At 38.9% G+C, this 20,015-nt stretch overlaps 1 protein-coding gene across 1 annotated transcript; it reads right to left on the bottom strand.

Annotated features, from left to right (window-relative positions):
* Positions 1–529: 529 nt before the first annotated feature.
* On the bottom strand, positions 530–19,588 carry LOC139737880 (uncharacterized). The gene is made up of 8 exons (XM_071648548.1): positions 19,254–19,588; positions 10,361–10,655; positions 8,723–8,885; positions 6,388–6,547; positions 5,182–5,332; positions 4,105–4,184; positions 3,150–3,209; positions 530–1,420 (listed from the first exon to the last, which is right to left on the bottom strand). The coding sequence occupies exons 2-8, from the start codon at positions 10,398–10,400 to the stop codon at positions 530–532; spliced, it is 1,545 nt and encodes a 514-aa protein (XP_071504649.1). The 5' UTR covers positions 10,401–10,655; positions 19,254–19,588.
* Positions 19,589–20,015: the final 427 nt, after the last annotated feature.

Here is a 20,015-nt window from a genome sequence, read left to right as displayed (position 1 = left end):
ATATTCCTATTTGATTGATAGGTTGTCATGATATCATTTCAGATGTCCTTTCTATCTAACAGATAAAAAAACTCCTTGTCATAAATTATCTTTTCACTTTTCTATGAATACTTCTGCCATCGCTAATAACACCAAAAATCAACACTACACAGAGTTTCTGCTCCACACAAATGGCATGTTAAAAAAATTCAGATACTTCTAAATATACAAATAGCATATCAAAAAAGAAACATAGAAGAAGAAATGTACGTGTTGAAACGTTCCATCGACCAAACAATGACGTACAACATCTACGTACACATAATGATATCATGTTCTCCATCCGTGTATTGAAATGAGCGCATCTCAGTACCATCAGGGAGGTGAGTTACCTCCCTGGTACCATGGAGTGGTGAAGACGAGAGAAGAAAGGAATTACCCCACAGCTCAACGGAGCGCTGCAAGACCTCAACATAAAACTTAGTCAATGCGCATCATGCGCACGGAATCGAATAGGGGATGCACACCGAAGGGTCTTATATTTTCCTGTTTAGAGTTGATATTCAAAGAACTTGTTACCAACCGATGTGCGGTTCGAAGCTGGCGAGACAATATGCTGGCTGTGTGGCGACGAGGGAACTGGATCCATTTCGTATCGTGCGGGAACGGAGTTCATGTTATATCTTGCGGGACTGGAGTTTACCGGTATTTCATATCCCTCGTTATGTGTCGTGTCGTAATCGTAATTGTAGTAGCCCTGATTGTAGTTCCCCACATGAGTTTGGTTGTAGCCGAACGCGTTGCCATTCGACTGCTGGGGGACGCTTGTTGCATCTTCATACTCGTCGTGGTCAAAGAAATCGTCATTCTCCGCCGATTGCTTGGACGACGGGCTGGGGTAGTCCCAATAGTTCTCGTCAAATGCGGGATTGTAATGATCGTAACGACTTCTCCGACCGTAGTCGATACTGTCCTGCTTAGATGCCAACGTGCTAGCAGTGCTGGTAGGAACGATCGGCGATCTTGTACGCGTGCCTGCTACGCTTTGCTGCTGTCCGAAGCCACCGTCGTCAAACCCGTACGTCTGATTCGAGATCTTCGACGAATACATCGACGATGACGACGCGGACTTGGCGGGAGCTGCCGTGGACACCGTGGTCATTAAGGTGAGCGACGACGGTGCAGACACCTGCGCTGCCACGGTGGGGATGGACGAGTTGGACGCCATGATGTTGGATGAAGCATCGTAATGGAGGTTAGCGCGCCTGAGGTGGGCGTTGGAGTCCTGCGACTCTTGTCGATCGGGGCTCGGGAGGCCGTTGTGGGAGTTGAGGTCGTAAGCGCCGGCGCGTCGACTCATCTTTCCCGCCGCTAGCTTCTTTCGCCGCTTTCGTATCCTCAGCCAGTTATAATTACCCGCCAGGCTCATTAGGAAATGGTTCTGTATATAGGAAGAAGTCACAAAGAAGTGTGTGAAATTCCCTGATAGTTTATATCGCCTCAATATATTTGGGATGAATAGTATTTTTGACAATTATTGTTAAGTTCATATCCAGTCAAAGCAACGGATGCTAAACTTGAAATACAGCATCTTACTTGTTGGGTTTCTGAACGTGTAACATCACTCGCTTGATCCACTTTGAAGTAGATTAATTCGTCATCCACATGAAGCAAGTACATCAGATTTTCTTACACGAAAGGAATCAAGCGACGGGAATACCATTATTATCAAAACAGCGAGAAAGAGATGAAAGTCATGTCTCAGCGCTCTTGCATATTATGAAAACGTACATGCCATTGTTCTACCTCGTGATAACTTTATCACTTTTACAACAAACCAACCGATAAGTCTCTGGGATTTCTACTCGTTGTTGCATTACTTGGTATGACTAAGGTTTATTTAGAATTATTTTGAGCCTTACATGACGGAATCGGGATTTGTATTATCGCTTCTCTTCAACTTATACACGTTTATATACAACAGAAATATGTATATATGGCAGTATGGTACATGCATACGCTTTTTTGAAGGGGAGAAAAGGGGCACAATGGGTTAGTGACTGTGGTGGCAAAATGACAAAACTCAATTCGTCTAGCAAAAACAACTCCTCCCCACCCCACCCCTACCCCAAAAAGAAAATACAAGCGAACCCAGTACATTATCACCATAATTCCAAAATTAGACAATGTTGTATAATTATCTTTTCCAGCCGGCGAGTTCGTTTTGCTTTAAAGTGAATACATTTCTGCTTGAGAAACCTACAAACATCGATCTTCCAAACGAGAGCTAACGTTTTCGCCGAAGCTGCGGTGCGATTGCTTCTAATCTTTCGCAGATCGTAATTTCAAAATGTTTATTCAAGTCACGACATGACTTACGGGAGAGTTTGTATTGGCAAAACCGCACAGACTCTGAGCCCTGGCGCCATAATATCTCTATGAAACACTGGGTAGTTCATGTACACACGGAAATGAAACTCAGGGCCGCTCTAAAATTAGTTAGACGTTGCTATTGAATCAAGTCGCAAGTCTTTCGTATTAAAAAGTCTCATCACTATTCCTGTGTAGGGGGAAAACTACACTTCCAGAAAACAGAGAGCCTCAAACAGGAAACCCATACTCAAGATTTTTAACTTTGCTTGAGCTGGCTTTTGTGTAAACAGACAGCACGCCGAGTATAGAGCTACCAGGGTAATACATTATCTGCAAATCTGGGATATTATGTCACGATTCCTGTATAGTGCGTCCCTCCTTTCTCCACATATTCTCGAAATGAGTTTGTATCTGCTTGCTCAGACTTCTTTGTTATAAACCTCCTGCTACAATAACATCAACAACAATAATGGTATTGATAATAACAAACAAAACAATATGATAATAATAGTAATAAAAAAAAATAATAATAATAGCAAGTTTTATCTCAGCGCATTTCAGACTTGTAAAAAGATTTCATGCGCTTTTATACAGACTATTATGCCTTGTTGTATACCTGCCGAAATTGTCACGTTGCTCTACAAGACAACGCAACTAGTTACATTTCTCCGACTGTAAAAATGTTGAACTGTTATTTGATACGTTGCATACATACGGACACACAGACACACAGACAGACACACACACACACACGTACACACAAACATGAACATGAAAATTGTCGACTACAAGCTTACCATGCCCAAGAGAACGAAGATACAACCCACCAGGGACAGGAAGAAGAATATTAAAAGATCCTGCAACAAAATAACATTGAAAGGAATGAGAGGACAACAAAACTTATTGACCTATTGTTGTAAACAACGTGATAAGAGTGAGATGATGTCATTAATTAGTAAATCGTACTTCAAATACAGAAACGAAAATGTAAATATAACAGTTCGACCTAAAATTCCTCATGGGAAACATGGCGTGTATTTATAGTTTTGGTTGAGGTGGGAATTCAGGTTTCTAACTTTTTTTTGTGAGATGAGAAACGTCTTACAAAACATGAAAGAGCATATTATAATTCTAAGAGGAATTCAAAGTTTATTTAATGAAAATTGGTTTTGGAAATGTCTGAGATATCCAAAAGCAACGAGGTCCTAAGAAAAGGCGGGACCTTTAATTAGGACCACTTTGTTTTATTTGATTTTTAATATCTCAGCCATCAAAACTGATATTCATCAAATAAACTTTTAATTCCTCTAAAAATTGTATGCTCTTTAATATTTTATAAGTGGTTTCTAATTACCTCACAAAAAGTTAACGTGTGAAACCCCTATCTCAACCTTCCTGACCATGACAAGGATAGCATATTTTATCTCGAAAAGAATATCTAGTCATTGACGGCATTATTTTTGTCTGTATCTTTTTCTGATGGTCAGACCTTATCATCTTCATAGAATCATTTTACAGAATGCATTTTCGAATCATCAGTGATCACACATTGCAGTCATCATATGCACATAGATTATCTATCCTTGAATTCGAAGTTCTTTATTATTTTGAAAACTTTCAATACCCATTAGTTTTTCTAATTATATGAAGGGACTATCTTTATAAGATTTATGTGGTGATCACAACAGTCTGTGATCCGTTGCATCATCCATTCAAACTTAAATTTGATATGTATCTTAAATCATAACTTACACTGGTGCAAATAGCCTCCAATTCAGGTCCACAGATTAATGTCCTGTTTGATGAAACAGAAAGATCTTGCGGTGCCAGGCCTGCAGAAAATGACCGTTAATGGGAGGACCGGGGGGGGGGGGGGGGGAATCAAAAGAAATTTTAAAAGTCTGTCAATAAGTGTTGCAATGTGATGTACGTCGTGGGTGAAAGAATCAAGCATGCGTATTAAGATTCCATGCAGCAATGGCGTTAAAAGGGTTAATACAAAACACAGACCCCAGGATTTGGGGGATTCGAAACAGGAAATGAGTGAAATGTGATCGTATGCTTTCACAATATTATGAAACGGCGGGATAAAGCAAGGCAACTCTCCCACTGGAAATTATAAGAGTGTATGAATTCTGCACTATGTTCGAGATGGCTTTCGTTTAGTAGAATAAAATCAAATAAACAAGATGATACAAGCTTCCTAACTAATTGTGATTTTGTGATACTTTCAGCATGAGCCACGGGAGAGCTGTGAATTGATCATAATTATAATCACTTCAGCTAATTTGCATTTAATGTATCACTAATTGGTGGAAATAATCTAGTGAAATGTGTGGAATTTCAATCACTTTCTAAATTAGGTCTAATTTTGAGCAGACTTCTACTATTCTGTTACAGATATAATTTATATAACGGAAAACGAAAATTGAACATGTTTCAGTTTTCAAGCAATGAAAGAGCACCTCACTTTCAGAGGGCAGACGGAACAATAGAACCTTTAACATAAGTTGGTAACAAATGAAAGGAATATACACTCTGTCATCGATTAAAATTTGTGGAATTCTCTCAACATTTTGTCTATATATTTGTCTTAATGTGACATTACGAACTGTGGTAGCTTTCTTGCCCAGCGATGGTAGCACCGAACTTTAAAAATTTCATAACTGTTGAACGGATTGTCCGACTTTCCTCAAACTTGGCGATGTGTTCTATCATAGGTGATGCTAATATTGCTGTATCCCCCGAAACCCTGATTGTGGGGGTAATTCCCCTTTCAATCATTCTTCACTTGATTACTTCGAGACCGTCACGATAACTTTGTCTCACCAAACTGTCTCAGGTCTAAGCAGGTTAGGGATGTGAAGACTTCGTTGGTGCACACACCGCTATCCAACATGTAGAAGAACACCGTTGGCAGTGCGGCCCCGACCAAGATTGCATACCACGCTAGGTTGATGACGTATGTTATGCACATAAACTGTGTTTGGAGAGATAATTGTTTGCAGCATAACTATTATCATTGAAGTACTGAATATTATCATAGATATCACAGCAATCTGAGACTGGATGGCAAGTTGTCTTATACCTGGTATACAGAAATCAGAACACGACTTGACAGTTCTGACAAGCTGATAAAATAGAGGGAAATCGTTACAGACTTACAGTTCACTGAGCAAAGAGTTGAGATGTGTAGGCGTTTCTCTCACCAAATTTTGTCGCCATTTCTACGCATTTGCGATCTTATGAGAAACACAAAAACTCTCATTACGAGGGTGCGAAATAATACCAATCAACCGTAACAACAGATTATACAAGGATTACAAGACACAAGAAGATCATTAGAATTTGATCTTCATGCGTGTGCGGTAAAGCTACAGACGATGTAGCCCGAACCAATCGCACAGTGTATTTTGCAAAAGTAACAATAACAATATATCAACACTCTAACTTCAGGGTAAGAAGAAAAATTATACTGCAAAATGACAAGCTTATTGAGCTTGTACCGAGTGCCTCCCCCCCCCCACAAAAAAAAAAAAAATACAATCAGACTTTCTGCCATAATAACTTTAAAAATGGTGAAATCAATAAAGATGCAATTTGTAGGTATGAACGTACTTATTACGTACATCTTACAGAAAACCCCACTAGATCTGCTTCAGTGGTCATGGAGAAATTTGGATCTTTGTAGAGCATGGTCAGGAATCCGTTCCCTCCAAGTTCAGTCCACTACGCTCACTCCTTACAAAATGCTGAGAGCATCCAAGTGTTGAACTTGGAAGAATGGACCCATGACATGCTTCTCAACGATGAGCATTTCTCTGTGACCTTCTTAACTAAATCGCAAGGGATTTTCTGCAAGATGTAGGAAAGAAGTTATAGCTTTATACCCTGAAATAGTATTCAGATTGTTTAATCATTTTGAAGGATATCAGTGCGGAAATCCGCTCTTGTAATATTTTTGAGGACATACTGTACGTTCTAGATTCCGTGCGGGGATTTATGTATCTTACCAGAGGCAAACATTTTGCTTACCGCGCTCAGCTGTCGTCTGCCGGTCTGCGCCTTGACAAAGGTGCACCAGGAGGAGGCGTTTTGGTAGCCCGTTGCCATGCACCCCATCGTCATCAGTAGGATGATAAGACCGACCATGACGACGAGACCGATGTAGGCAGCTATTTCTAGAAAGAAGAACCTGACACGGAGACCGACATCGAGGTGACAAATGAGTGAAATACTTATAAATGAGCAGGACTTTTTAGGTAATCCGAGTATCCTCTCGGTTCACCTATTGTATCTTTTTTTTTAAAGTTACATACCGACGGAGAAAATCTTTTCTTCTCGAATTAAAGCTCTCCCTTAACAAGACAATGTACTAACTGCAGAACCATCATCTGTTATCTGTGTATTCACATTTTGTTCACGTAGGTTCTATGCTTTTAAGAAGTATTCTTTTAATAAATGTGATATTCGTCATCATAACCATAATGTCGACGTGGCGGCTATAAATGAGAAGAATTAAATGCAATTAAGAAAAAAACTTTTATTGGAGATGTTTCAACCTGAAGTCTGATTGCAGGTCCTGTAAGCCATACTTATACCTCAGATACGTGAGAGGAAGAATTTGTGTATGTGTGTGTGTGTGTGTGTTTGTTTGTTTATCTATTTATTTTACTCTACTTACTATTGGTAGTTAGTGCCGGGTGTTTTTACCCAACTTATCATTGGCATGTGTCTTAGATATACACATAAATAAGAAACAGTCCATCCATCAAAACACAGCTGTCAGTATAAAGGGTTGTAACAAATACCCTCGCATCCATCGCTGCTGCTAAGTATACATAGCTCACTTCAATTCAATATTGCGTTTGTTATTATCAAATCAAATTTATTTCTAATTCATATTAGTATCATAAAGTGATGATGCCAACACCTTACAACTCTCCTCTGGTTGGTTTGTACAAAAACTTAAATTAATAAATTATTAGATCACATTGTAAGTCCATAATTATAGCAACTGTAACCTCTTTCCCCTCAAAGTCATCCTTATTTCAAGTTATGATTATTTGATAAGAATCATATATAATCTAACATAGTTATTGATTTCACGTCAAAAATCAATGACAGACTTGTTAAAAGATGACATCATCACGTCCGCCATTTTGAGTGTGTTGTGGTTGCGACATAAATATCACTGATTTGTGAAAACCTGTGAAACTTTAAAATTCCATAACTATATCCGATTTTGATGACAACGCTGCGACTCTATTCGTCTGGTATTATTCTACTGGTTGAAGCTATCCTGAATTGCATTTCAGTGATTATTGTAATCCTCAGGCTATCCTTCCAAACCCTCCTGATGAAATCAAAACAACGTGATATGATATGATATTGCAGATACCGATAACAATGTAAAATGTGTTGAATTTCAAGAAAACAAATGGTTTCCTATTCATTGAGGTAACCAGAATAAAGACAAAGAAGGTTAACTATTACCATTAAAGGAAAAGGACATCTACACATCATTCTAAAGGACAATTAACGAGAGCAAGGTGTCTACATTTTCTTGGAGAGATGTGGGAAAGAACCCAAATAATGAAAAGACTTCCAGTAAAGGCTCAGTTCATATGAAATTCCCATGAAGATAATACAAAACAGCCCTATCTGTATAGCATTCTCATTTTTCAACTAATTCAAACAGCCTCCTCTACCCCTCCCCCCCCCAAAAAAAAAAAACCCACACACACCAAAAACTACCCCCCCCCCAAAAAAAAAAATTAAGAATAAAAATAAAAAAATAAAAGGAAATCAGGAAAGAAAGGGATGGCCTTTTCGTGACTTTAGAGACACAAAGAAATCAAATCAAAATGCCCCAATATAGGACCCTACAATTTCCTAGCGACACAATTTTTTTGAATAAGTAAAATGAAAATAAATGCTAAATCAAAAAGGGAGGAACAGAGAACATTTGTCTTATAAAAACAACATACACATCTACATGCATTGGGTATTTTATATCCACACATGAAAATATCATCAAAAGCCGCAGTGCGTAATTGATATGAATACATACTGTCATGTAAATGATTATCATGAAAATTTCATTTGAGCTAAAATACAATTTAATGTTAACACTGTGATTTTGTTTTAATTGCACCATTATTATCAGAATCGTCTCCCAAACCAATACTGCATGAGCTAAATTCCAAACGAGGGAACCCCGCCCCAAAACAATCAAACAAACAAACTAAGCAGACGACATCCACAGTAGTGCTTCAAGAGAGGGTGATCAAGAGAAGCACTAAGAAATGTATTTTTGTCTTGTTCCCTCCCAACTTTCACTAAAACAATTGTACGGTTTCCTTCTCACCAGACAGCGACGGAATCCTCGATGTAAGAGTTGCTGAAGAGTTCATCTACAACTTGGCTGATCAGGGCTACCATGACCACAACCAGGACAACCCCTGCAACAGTCAAAGTTGTGGCAAGAAGGGACGACCAGGCCACCCTCTCGCAGCAGTCCGTGCAGCGAGCTGTAAACGAAATTCCAAGCAAACCATGACGAAATTAGACGACATTGACCCAGTACGAGGAAGATTTGACTAATTAAGACGGGGTCGGTGTTTGGTCGTTTTTAATTAGTCCTTGGATGACATAATCAAAATGGCGTCTGCTTCACGACCAAGAATAGGCTGGGTCAGCGGACATGCGTGATATAGTGGGCCTCTACAAATGGGGTAAATCGTAATCTTTGGAGAGATCGTTGACATCATGAGCATTGGGTGTACGCTACCTCTGACGTCATAATCCCAACAGACTGATCACGATGTTACCACGTATCTTTCAGTGACAACACGTCTGTTGTATTTACTTACAGAGCTTTGGCTGAGTGTGACCCACCTCCCCCCCCCCCCCCCCCTCCTCAAATGCTATACCATCCTTTTCTAGATAAAAGATTTACATGAGATTGCGCCGAAGGAAAGCCTCGTGAATGATACCATTCTGTCTTTTTCCCCAAGGATGGAATAGACAGAGACATTGAGAAAATGAGGCTGAAATGAGAATAAGTTTATAGATATTTATGAAAGACGGACAGGCTCACAAACACACACACACACACACACACACACACACACACACACACACACACACACACACACACACACAAAACACGAGATATAAATAGAAGTAGATCAAATAGTTTGTTGAGATCAATTGACTGAAGGTTACAGAGGGAGAGTGAGAGGGTGAGAAAGATACATGTATGTATTCATATATAATTTTATATGCATAGGGGCCTACATGACAAGGGAGACCGGTTAAGAGAAACTATGAAAAATGACAAGAGCCGAATGTCGCCCCCAATCGTGTCACCACTGAGACTGGCAAAACGATTAAAATCTTCTCTTCCACGCCCTCAGTCTCTGTCTCCTCTGTAAATCATTGTGCCACTCCTGCTACCCCACCCCACCCCCATTGCACCCCAACAACCTGGTTACACCCGTCTACAGAGAAAGAATTATTTTCTGGCTGTTTTCAACAGTATCATGACAAAAAGCGATTTGATAATTTACTTTGTTCAGGAGTACTTGACAAAATGAAATTTGGAGATTACACGTTTAGTGTTTTTGTTTTGTTTTGTTTTGTTTTTGTCCTTCGCCAGTCTGAGATATTTTCTTTTACTAAATCAGACTACGCGAAGATTGGATACCACTGGTTCATCTGGCTCATGACAAGAGATGGAAACAGAGGTGGAATGATATGCAATGACAAATATATTTGTCAGTATAGTGGCTGTCAATAGCCCGCTATCGGGCCCCAGCAATTGGAATCGAGCGGTCGTGTAAAAGACTATAAAATGATTGGCAATATCATATTTCTGAGATCATATTTCTGAGAAACGAACGACAGGTGCAGTGTTGTTTTTGTTTTTGTTTTTGCGTTCCCCTTCTCCAACCCTCATTCAATCTCTAGAGAAGTGTTTACATCGATTTGTTTCAATGCTTACAGCTTTTCTCGAGCTCGTCGGGATGTCGGGACTCCTCCATGTCGAGAAAATGATGGGAGCTGTTGACCTCGCCTCCGTATCCCCTGGCAACCTTCTGACCTTTGACCGGCTGACGTCCTCCTACAGCCCTCCCTCCGCGTCAGCCGCAGACGACGGCACTCTCTGACGACTTGACCACAGATGGCGGGAACTACGGTGAAATTGTCGAGCCCGCGAGCTACTCCTCGAGCTCAGCCATGATGTCCCCCAATCCAGACGAACCTACAGGGCCAGGCCTATGTCCTTTGTCCTTACACTGCATGTGATGAAACAGACAAAAAACGTTCTGTCATACGCTACATTTCCAAGCTTTAGGAGTTGTCATTTACTGTAACATCCCAAGGCTGATAACCGTTAAGTCAACCTACATATTTCGTCTCCTCCATTGTCAAGTTAGACACGTTAGTGTGTTGATCAGCTGAACCTGTCGCGAACGTAGGCTTCGCTTATCATTGTCGCATAATGATGGTGCCTGGAGATCACATCTATTGAGACATATATCTTTCGAATAGCTATAATAACAAATGGCAGGCAAAAAGCAACGTTAGATCGCCCGCTTCTTATTCAACGACGACATTTAGAGACGATCAAACAGGGATTCCACTATATACTACAAGAACACACAATAATAACATGCTCGTAAACGATTGTGCAGTTGTGAATAAGTTCTTTCTTCGAAATCTTCGCTGCCTATACATTTCAGAAACACAATCAGTATTCAACTTGACAGATCACGTCGATCATGCGACGACTCTTGCGTCGTCTGCCGATTATAATTATGTCAGCTTACGTTTCGTTCCCCGTAATCCCCCCGAGGAGGCTGCCGATCCACTTCTTTCAGAGATCATAATCTTACCGGGAGGATTAGTTACAGATTGTTCTTCAGTAATCAAACTCGGCAACCGGTATTGAATGTTCTCCGTCGTATGAAATCCTGGCGAACTTCCAACTGACATTGGATTTATAAAACGCTCTTTTGGAGCAAATTGACAAGGTGTGCGTTGCCCGTTTTGGACCTTTCAGCAACCCCCCCCCCCCCTTCACATCGCTATGACATAGAGAGGGAATTTGCAGTAATGATGATATTCGTAATGATAAGAGTATGTTATGATAAGCTCAAGAAAAAGAAATAACGCCGGAAAGATATTTCCCCTCTTCACTTCTGACTAATATAGCGGCTCTACCAAAATCATAGCGATTATCGTATTACTATCGTATACAACTCTGGAATGATGAAATTCCAGAGCCAAAGTAGGACAAGTGGGATTTTTGTTTCTTTTTTTGTCTTGTCTTTTTTTTTTGAATGGTTCAAATAAATTTCACAAAACGTATCTACAAGTCGATATATATTCTAGGGGAATCCATACAAGCATAATAATGACAATCTTTTCTTAGTCCAGTACATAATGTGATTGATATGACAACAAAATGAAGATACGTGCAGTGCCCTTTCACTTCTTCGCTAAAGGGAGCAGCGCTCAAAAAAAAAAAGCAACTGGTGACGCACTGACAGAAATATTTCAATGACGTAATAGTTCAATTCGGTTCATTTTAAAGTGATGAGACCGATTTTGACAGGTTGTAGCCTTGATAATGGGGATAAAACGACAGCCCATTTGGCGAACGTCAATTCACAAGACTTTATTGCGAAGTCACTATTTATGACAAAACGGATAATTAACGAGACCCTGTAAACCCTGTGAATATAAGGGGCGAAGATCAGGGATTCCGCGAAGTCCTGCAATCCTTATTTTGCTCAGCAAGGTACAGGAAGTTGTCCTATACATTTTTCACCGCGACACTTTTAGTGCCAAAAGTCGACAAGAGACCATTTTGCTGAAAATGACGGCACTTGGGGACTTAACCACATTGTACAATAATGTATCAAGTAAGGTGAGAAAAACGCAAACGCGAAGCATAATGAATTATGTTTTTTTTTTGTGTGTGCATCACTTTATTGAATGAAATCTAGGGGCGAAATTAACAACATATTATTGTCAACATGTTTGTGACACAGTCACAATAACTGTCTATTTTACACATGAGTTTAGCAGTGTGGAACTTTTTTTTTTTTTTTTTTTTTTTTTTTTACGTGTGCCTCTCTCCGCTGTTAAACATGGATTACCATCTCATGAAGTACATGTATAGACATTTCCGGTTTCAATCACCGGATTGTGGAAAACTGTAGAAAAATGAATACACTGTACACAAAAACATGGCATATTACTTTATACAGTGCGAGTGTATGACTTTACAATGCCACCATCTCCCATCCCGATGGTCTAAAAAGTTTTCCTTCCAAGCAAGATGGACTACGACCTAGATTCACTGCACTGCACAAGTCTGCATTGGGAGAGCTGTACACCTGCTGAACTTGGGTGAAATGGACAATGCGCTTCAAAACTTACACCCTTTTCGTGTTATATCGATTATCTGCGTTATGAGAATTAGTGCCTGGGGTAAAACATCGACGGGCGTGAGATTTTATAATTACGTTTGTCTGTAAACAACAACAACAACAACAAGATGACAATAATGATACTATAGATGGTCATTCTATTAGTTCATTACTTTCACAAACGGGGTCCCACGCTACATTTTCTGTTTCGGCCTTTGAATTGATTTTTAAAACATTCACAACGTGACAGAATTGAGAAAGACCACACAAATCATTATTTTGTTTAGAACTTATATGCCGCTATAAAATGCTTTTTGAGGGGTATATATGTAAACACAGAAAATAATTCGCTTTTCGTGTCCTACATCAAGCAGTGTAAACGTCAAATCAACTGTATATCTTTCCCAATAAATGTAAATGTAAAATTTTGTATTCCTACCAGGCCTATCGTTATATTTACAATGCGTCGTGGCATGAATTATCTATAATTGTATCGTCAAAATGAGCTGCTTGAAGATAGAACAGATACTGTCATAAATCCATCAATAAATGGATGATCTACATCTCTGATGCTACAGATAGAACCATCAATAGTAGTGTTTATACGACAATTTCACGAATGCATGATTTTGTGTTTACCAAATCCTTTCTTCAGTGCTTGAACTTGAACTATAGCATAAACATGAATTGAAAATATAAGCGCATATCACAATTATAAGTTGCATTCGACAAAAGTAAGCACGCAAAAATAGCACAGATGGTAACTGAGTCTCGCCCCTTTATGAGATTATTCTACAAATGCATTTCAATAACCATAAATTGTCCTTTATATTTGATTACACAATCCCAAGTACGATGATGATATATTATTCACTTTAGAAAAGTACCCCAACCTATCTAAAGAACGCATCTTCTCCATCCAAGTTTAGAATCGTTCTGAAAGCATACTAGTATTTACTCATAATGCATTTCGAATAAGTTGTGTTTGCATTATTTTGATCGCATCTTTTCTCCTGTCGTTACTGTTATTTCGGTTTGGCATTGTCTTTATGTTATTGTGTTTTGTGTTTTCTAGATTTCTTGTATAATAGCGCCGGTGCGCTTATATAAAAACACCCGTACCAAGCCCAATATAAATGCAATTATTATCTTCATCATCATCATCATTATTATTATTATTATTATTATTATTATTATTATTATTATTATTATTATTATAATCATTATCATTATTATCATTATAATCATTATTATTATCATTATCATTATTATTATTATTATCATTATTATCATTATTATTTTTTTTTATTATTATCTTTCTGTCCTATTTCTCTTGCTTAAAGTGTATAGACACACAATAATTGTAGTGATATGCGCAATAAAAGTAACGTATTGTTATTATCATTTATTATTATGTGCTAATTAAAACATAAGTATACTCAGGCGATACAGGTGGTAAATACTAACAATATGCACTACTGCAAAAATCCGTGAATCCAGAAGAAAATGTGTCATTTTCTGGCTGAAAAGTATCCTTAGTAATGATCGCCTGCTCCTCCACACTTCAGTTTTACAACAACCTCAGGATTCGTCAGGACAATTTGTCACAATTCATTTTCTCTTCATGTGGTCTCTCTTGCACATGACTGTGATAATGATCTTAGCTGCTTTCGAGCCAGAAATTGCTCTCTTTTAAACGACAGATAGAGGAGAAGACTACAGAAAGTGAATGAACTTGAGCATTCCACGCCTGGCTATAAATCGTGCGATTTATGTAACAACGGGATACTGACCTATCCATGATAGAGTTAAGCGTATGAAATGAACAGGGGGTATGATGACCCACAATGTCATCGGGTTGTTGTTATTGTTGTTGTTTCCAAATCCAACTTCTCTCTCTGAGCGCTATTATGACGTCTGACTCTCAAGATGAATGAGGATCGCTCTGAATACGGTACCAGCACATTGATCGCCATGTAGTTAAAAATTTGTGGAAACGCGAATAGTACATAATTGACGATTTTAAGGAAGTGTTATACTGCATGAGGCTTCCAAATAAAAGCACTTATCAATGTGAGTATGTAAATCAGCTAGACAAACATGACATTTTTTGACTATCTGTGTATACATTCTTTAAAACGTAAGAAGTATAGTGAATAACTATTTCGATTACGCGCCTTATCAAAGTCCATTGAGTCTCGAGTCGCATTGTTGACACATTCATAGTCCGTGAATCACCCTTCGACATCCGTCATAACCACTTTGACATTCACGTTTATCAAGGACCAACCAAAAGCGATTAATGTGCCATTAACATTCCGGGTAATTATATCTCTCCATTAAGTATAGACATGCTCCCATCTCTCTGATGGCGGTTATAAATGCAATTACCGAACAGAAATTCTGCAACCCCCGTATAATGTTGTCTTTATCTATTTATTCTTATATACGCCTTCTTGATGTAGAGTGAGATATTCCCTCGGAGAACAAACACGCAGTATTGACACCAGCAAGAAAAGTAATATATTGATCTATATAGATTTGATACATTTTGATACAAGTAAACCGAATGGAATGTATACAATCAATATAAGTATATGATACTTAATATTATATTATTATACTTGATATAATATAAGTATATGATAAGTATATAATAAGTATATAATAAGTATATTGATAACATCACCCAATTGTCTGTCTTACTTTGAAGTGACTATACTATCACTATGCTTCAATGATGACGGGGAGGGTAGTGGTTCGCAACAATTATTGTTACAGTTATCATAATCACAGTGATTGTAACCATAATGTTTTAAGATGAAGATGAGGATTATGAGGACTAATGCTAATAGAGATAACAAAACACTTATAACAGCAACGACAATAAAAAGATAATAATGATAATATTTATAATCATTATTATCATCATTATCATGATGACGGTAATACACCGTATAGTATTACAGTAATAATAACAAAATAACAACCATTGATGTAATAGTGAGAACAGAAGTCACTAAACTGACAAAGTCGAATCAGGGGTTAGCATCTGACTGTCAGAAAATCTTATATCTATCCAGGGAGGGTTCCACCTCCCTGATCTATCGTTGCTCCCGGGAACAACACACTGCACTCGATACATGCATAAAATTGATTCAAGGAGGGTTGACTATCAGTGTATAAAGCCATGGTGTTCATATAAGTAAGCGATCAATCGGTACTTCTCACATGTATAATGTCTGCACTTACCATCATTACCTTTTTTTTCCTGTCACCTGAAATGAAGCCCTATGGAGACCGTCTCAACCAAGCAAACGTCATTACTGCCGGGAAATTATGCACAAGCCGGGAGAAAGATGTGAGTGGCACGCGCTCAGGAGGACGATCGAGAACAAACTGCATAATCATGCACGTCCTTTCAGGCCATCCCCTCAATTCGTTTAGTATGCATTACTAACACATATTATGATTCTTGCTCGAAGGGGCTTAGAATAATACGAAATCGAGCAGCTGACGAGAATGGAATAGTCACAATACATAACACTCTAACAGCCTTTTATCGAACGTGTCATTTCACGACAGCCGAAATGATTTGACTGTTGGAGTGTTTCGATGCGAGCTATATATGCAGGCGTTTGTTTGGACCGTCGAGAAGTTGTAATTGTTGACATTATGCATAAAGTATCTGCTTAATACTTGAAAGGAGAATAAAAAATATTGACTCGCGTACATCCCCTTTAACTCTACCCGCGTCTTCCCCTGATAAAAGCCATAAAATATATAATGTATATTTGTATATACATATATCTTTCTGCAATTAATGTTTTCATTAGTCAACCCTCCTTGAATATTTTATGCATAATAATCGAGTGCAGTGTGTTGTCTCCTGGAGCAACGATAAATTTAAGATTTTCTGACAGTCGGTCAGATACTGACCGCTGATTTGACTTTGTCAGCTTATTCAATATTGGGAGTATTGTTCTCGGTCATGGTAACGGTTGATTTAAGAAATGGGTTTCCATAAAACTATTGGTCACATTTTGTATATTTAACAACACTTAACATTGATAACACTGATTAACATTTTCATGTTGGTTGTTCTATCCCTAATTCATAATTTAGAAGTATTTTGAAGCACTAAAGCTATATGTGTATATATATATATTTTTTTCATCTGCAAATGTTAGCTAGGGGCTTTGATATTTATCCGATTTCGATGAAACCTTCCACCATTCTGTTGTTTACTTAAATTCTAATTTCAGGGGTTTAATCTTATATTCAAAAGACGCCTCGATCATGGACTTGCAACTTCCTTCAAGGAAGATACCCAGGGAAGACATACACATTTTTCCAGAGGACCATTCTCTCTCCACCTCGAAACATAAATCTCATCGTTGCCATCGTGAGTCTAGAGACCCAAAAAAAGCTCACGTCATGTTCCACAATGTGAAACATCGAATACATTCTAGTGCAGCGGGTCCCAAGAGGAGATATAGCTGGTTCATGAGCGCGATAATCCCTTATCGTGTATGACAAAACAGAACTCCTGATTCCACACGTACGTACCATTATCAAGAGAGTCACTCATACAAGATCTTGCAATTCTGGTCGTTTGAGGTGGCGTCATAAACAGTGAGTCTCATCGGGGGCGATGTCAAAGTCCAGATCTTTTTTGAATCTTGACAAACAACACTCCGTATTACAGAAAAGAGGAGAAGTATAGTATAGTCTTCGTGGAAGCCCGAGGAAAGATTAATTTCCCCATAATGCAGTTGAAATGAAATACATGTACAGTTAAAAGGTGAGAGACCGTCATGGTAAATTCTGTGTTGGATAGTCCTTATTGTCGACAGGAAAAGACATTCCAAAAAGAGATGAGAGAAAAAAAAGAGATCATGCTGAATGTAATATAGCTTGCCAGAGATTTTGGATTCGCCTAAAATAACAACCTCCGATGGGTCTCTATAGACTTCAACCCAGGCGTGACAGTGAAAACTTGAACTTCAGTGTGCCAAGTTCACGTTCGTCACCTATGGAGTCAACAACGAAATGCGAAGGGAGAGAGAGAGATGGTGCGCCACGAGTGCATCCTCAAACAATTCGAGAAGCGCCCTGGGGTGGAGACTAATTAAACAGCTATAGTTCTTGTGCCTGCCCACTCTCGGCATAACTTATTTGTTTTTGTGGCATGCATTCCCATTTGTGGATGTGTTATCTTGCCGTTTGCCCCAAACAAACCCAAGCCATAAAAAGAAACCTTCTCGATGCGCTGACTATGCACGAACGAGCAAAGTGTCAATATTATCTTAATGCATTGGTGACAAACGTATATATACCCTTTCCAGAGCGTGTAACATTTAATTTCTTTAGATTCATATAATCGCTTCACAAGAGAAATGATATGCGATGCAGAAAATAATCAATTTTCAATATTTTTGTTTCTTTCGTTCGTTTAAAATGTTACAGAGGAAACAATGAATGAGTCATGAAAGCCCTGTACTTCGATAGGCACACACGTGAAAAATTTAGACGTTCACATGGCTTTTGCCTTTGTCTTCTGACCAGGAAAAAATGGCGAGATTTCACATTATAAAATAGTCCATTTATATGTATTGTATGAAAGAAACGCTACGTAGGCCTATATGAGTTCTAATCAAGTATATAACATAAAATAATCTGTTAACAATCGAAACATTGACTAACCAACCATTTTTATTCATTCATCTATTTTTTTTTTTGGGGGGGGGGAGGGGGGGGGGGGGACCAAAAAATTAAGCCTCTAAACACGTGCATTCAAGATTGTGTATAGGCCTATGTGCCTTTTATACTTTTTTCCCCTCTGTGATTCAGAAGAACGCAAAAATGGCAGAATGACGCATAAATTTTGTCCCATTTTGTAAACCTAGTGGCACAGGACGGTTTAAGTGGTGTATCAATACGTATCCACGTTGATCGAATGTTTAAGAATCTGGTAAAAAAAAAAAAAAGACTGCATGTTGTAGAAATCCATCACAGCAAGTACGAAGCGTGAGAAACAACCACCTGCTGAAACGGGTCTACTTTCAATCGGTATTATGATATTTCTATGTGTACTTCCGGGATACAGCAATGTTAGTGTAAAGGAGAGAGAGGTTCGATGTTTATCTACCCATTCACGATGACTTGTGTCTTTTAGTGGTAACGGAAATAACAGGAAAACTTTCAATATTGAGATTCTAGATATCGTGTTTAGATTGCTGCACTCACGGATGTTAGAGAAGAACTGTAATTTTCATAAGTCTATTACGTTCTTACATACTTATTATTATGCAGTCATTTGTACATTATCGCTTCGATCTGTTCAGGTAAGAATTATAGCCAATGACTAAAGTAAAGAAATATTGTAGGGAAAATGAAATCATACTCAACAATGCAATGTAGCGACAAGAATTCACAATAAATCCTTCATCATACCATCAGTGAAGTCGTACTATCATTTTCGTAGCGTATTCACAGGAGCAACCGAGGCGGGGGAGGAGTGTTGGCGTGACTCCCGTAGAGTCCTCGCACGGCTAACGTTGAGGCAACCTTGATGTGCCAAAAGACAGTCCAATAACACAAGATCAGTTAGCATCGACTATTCCTCGTATTCTCCTCCTCACTTTGATATTTTTCCCGCTGGAATAGCGGGTAGTGTGTGAAAAATATGAAATTATCCGCCCACAGCCGCCAAACGGGGAAAGAAAAGAACATCGAACGTGTTCAGGGTTACAGATGCTGCAGCTAGCTCGTCGACGCCGCGCTGAGAATCCCACACAGCTGACACTGCTGTTCGTACAGTATTGTCACACACACCCCCATTCTCTATCGACGCACTGTGTGCTGTTTATGCGAGGGCAGGGGTAAGTAAGCGCTCGTAGAATCGCATTTGTTTTCTTGGCCGCCGGTATAATTTAGCCCGATCTCTTGCGATTACTGAAGATGCACCAATACGCTTCCACGCACGCCGCTCTCTGACCGCTGTGGCTTGACTCTATACACTTTGAATGCATAAAATGAGAACGCCGCCAATTTCGCTACAGCCCGATTTTTTTTTTCTTGACTGCATATCAAGTATACAATATTTCATATGAAATCATAACATGCGCGGCATGAAAGTGCTGTGTCCCTCCAGTTATTAAAAGAACCTGGCCACGTACTCGTATCTGGCTATGGGTACAACGCGTATGGCGAAAT

Source organism: Diadema antillarum, unplaced genomic scaffold (genome assembly GCF_040938485.1).
Source record: "Diadema antillarum isolate AM-2024a unplaced genomic scaffold, OU_Dant_1.0 seq00000712_RagTag, whole genome shotgun sequence".
NCBI classification, from domain to species: Eukaryota; Metazoa; Echinodermata; class Echinoidea; order Diadematoida; family Diadematidae; genus Diadema; species Diadema antillarum.
The sequence above is the reverse complement of the archived record's forward strand: the minus strand, read 5'-3'. Positions and strand labels throughout refer to the sequence as shown.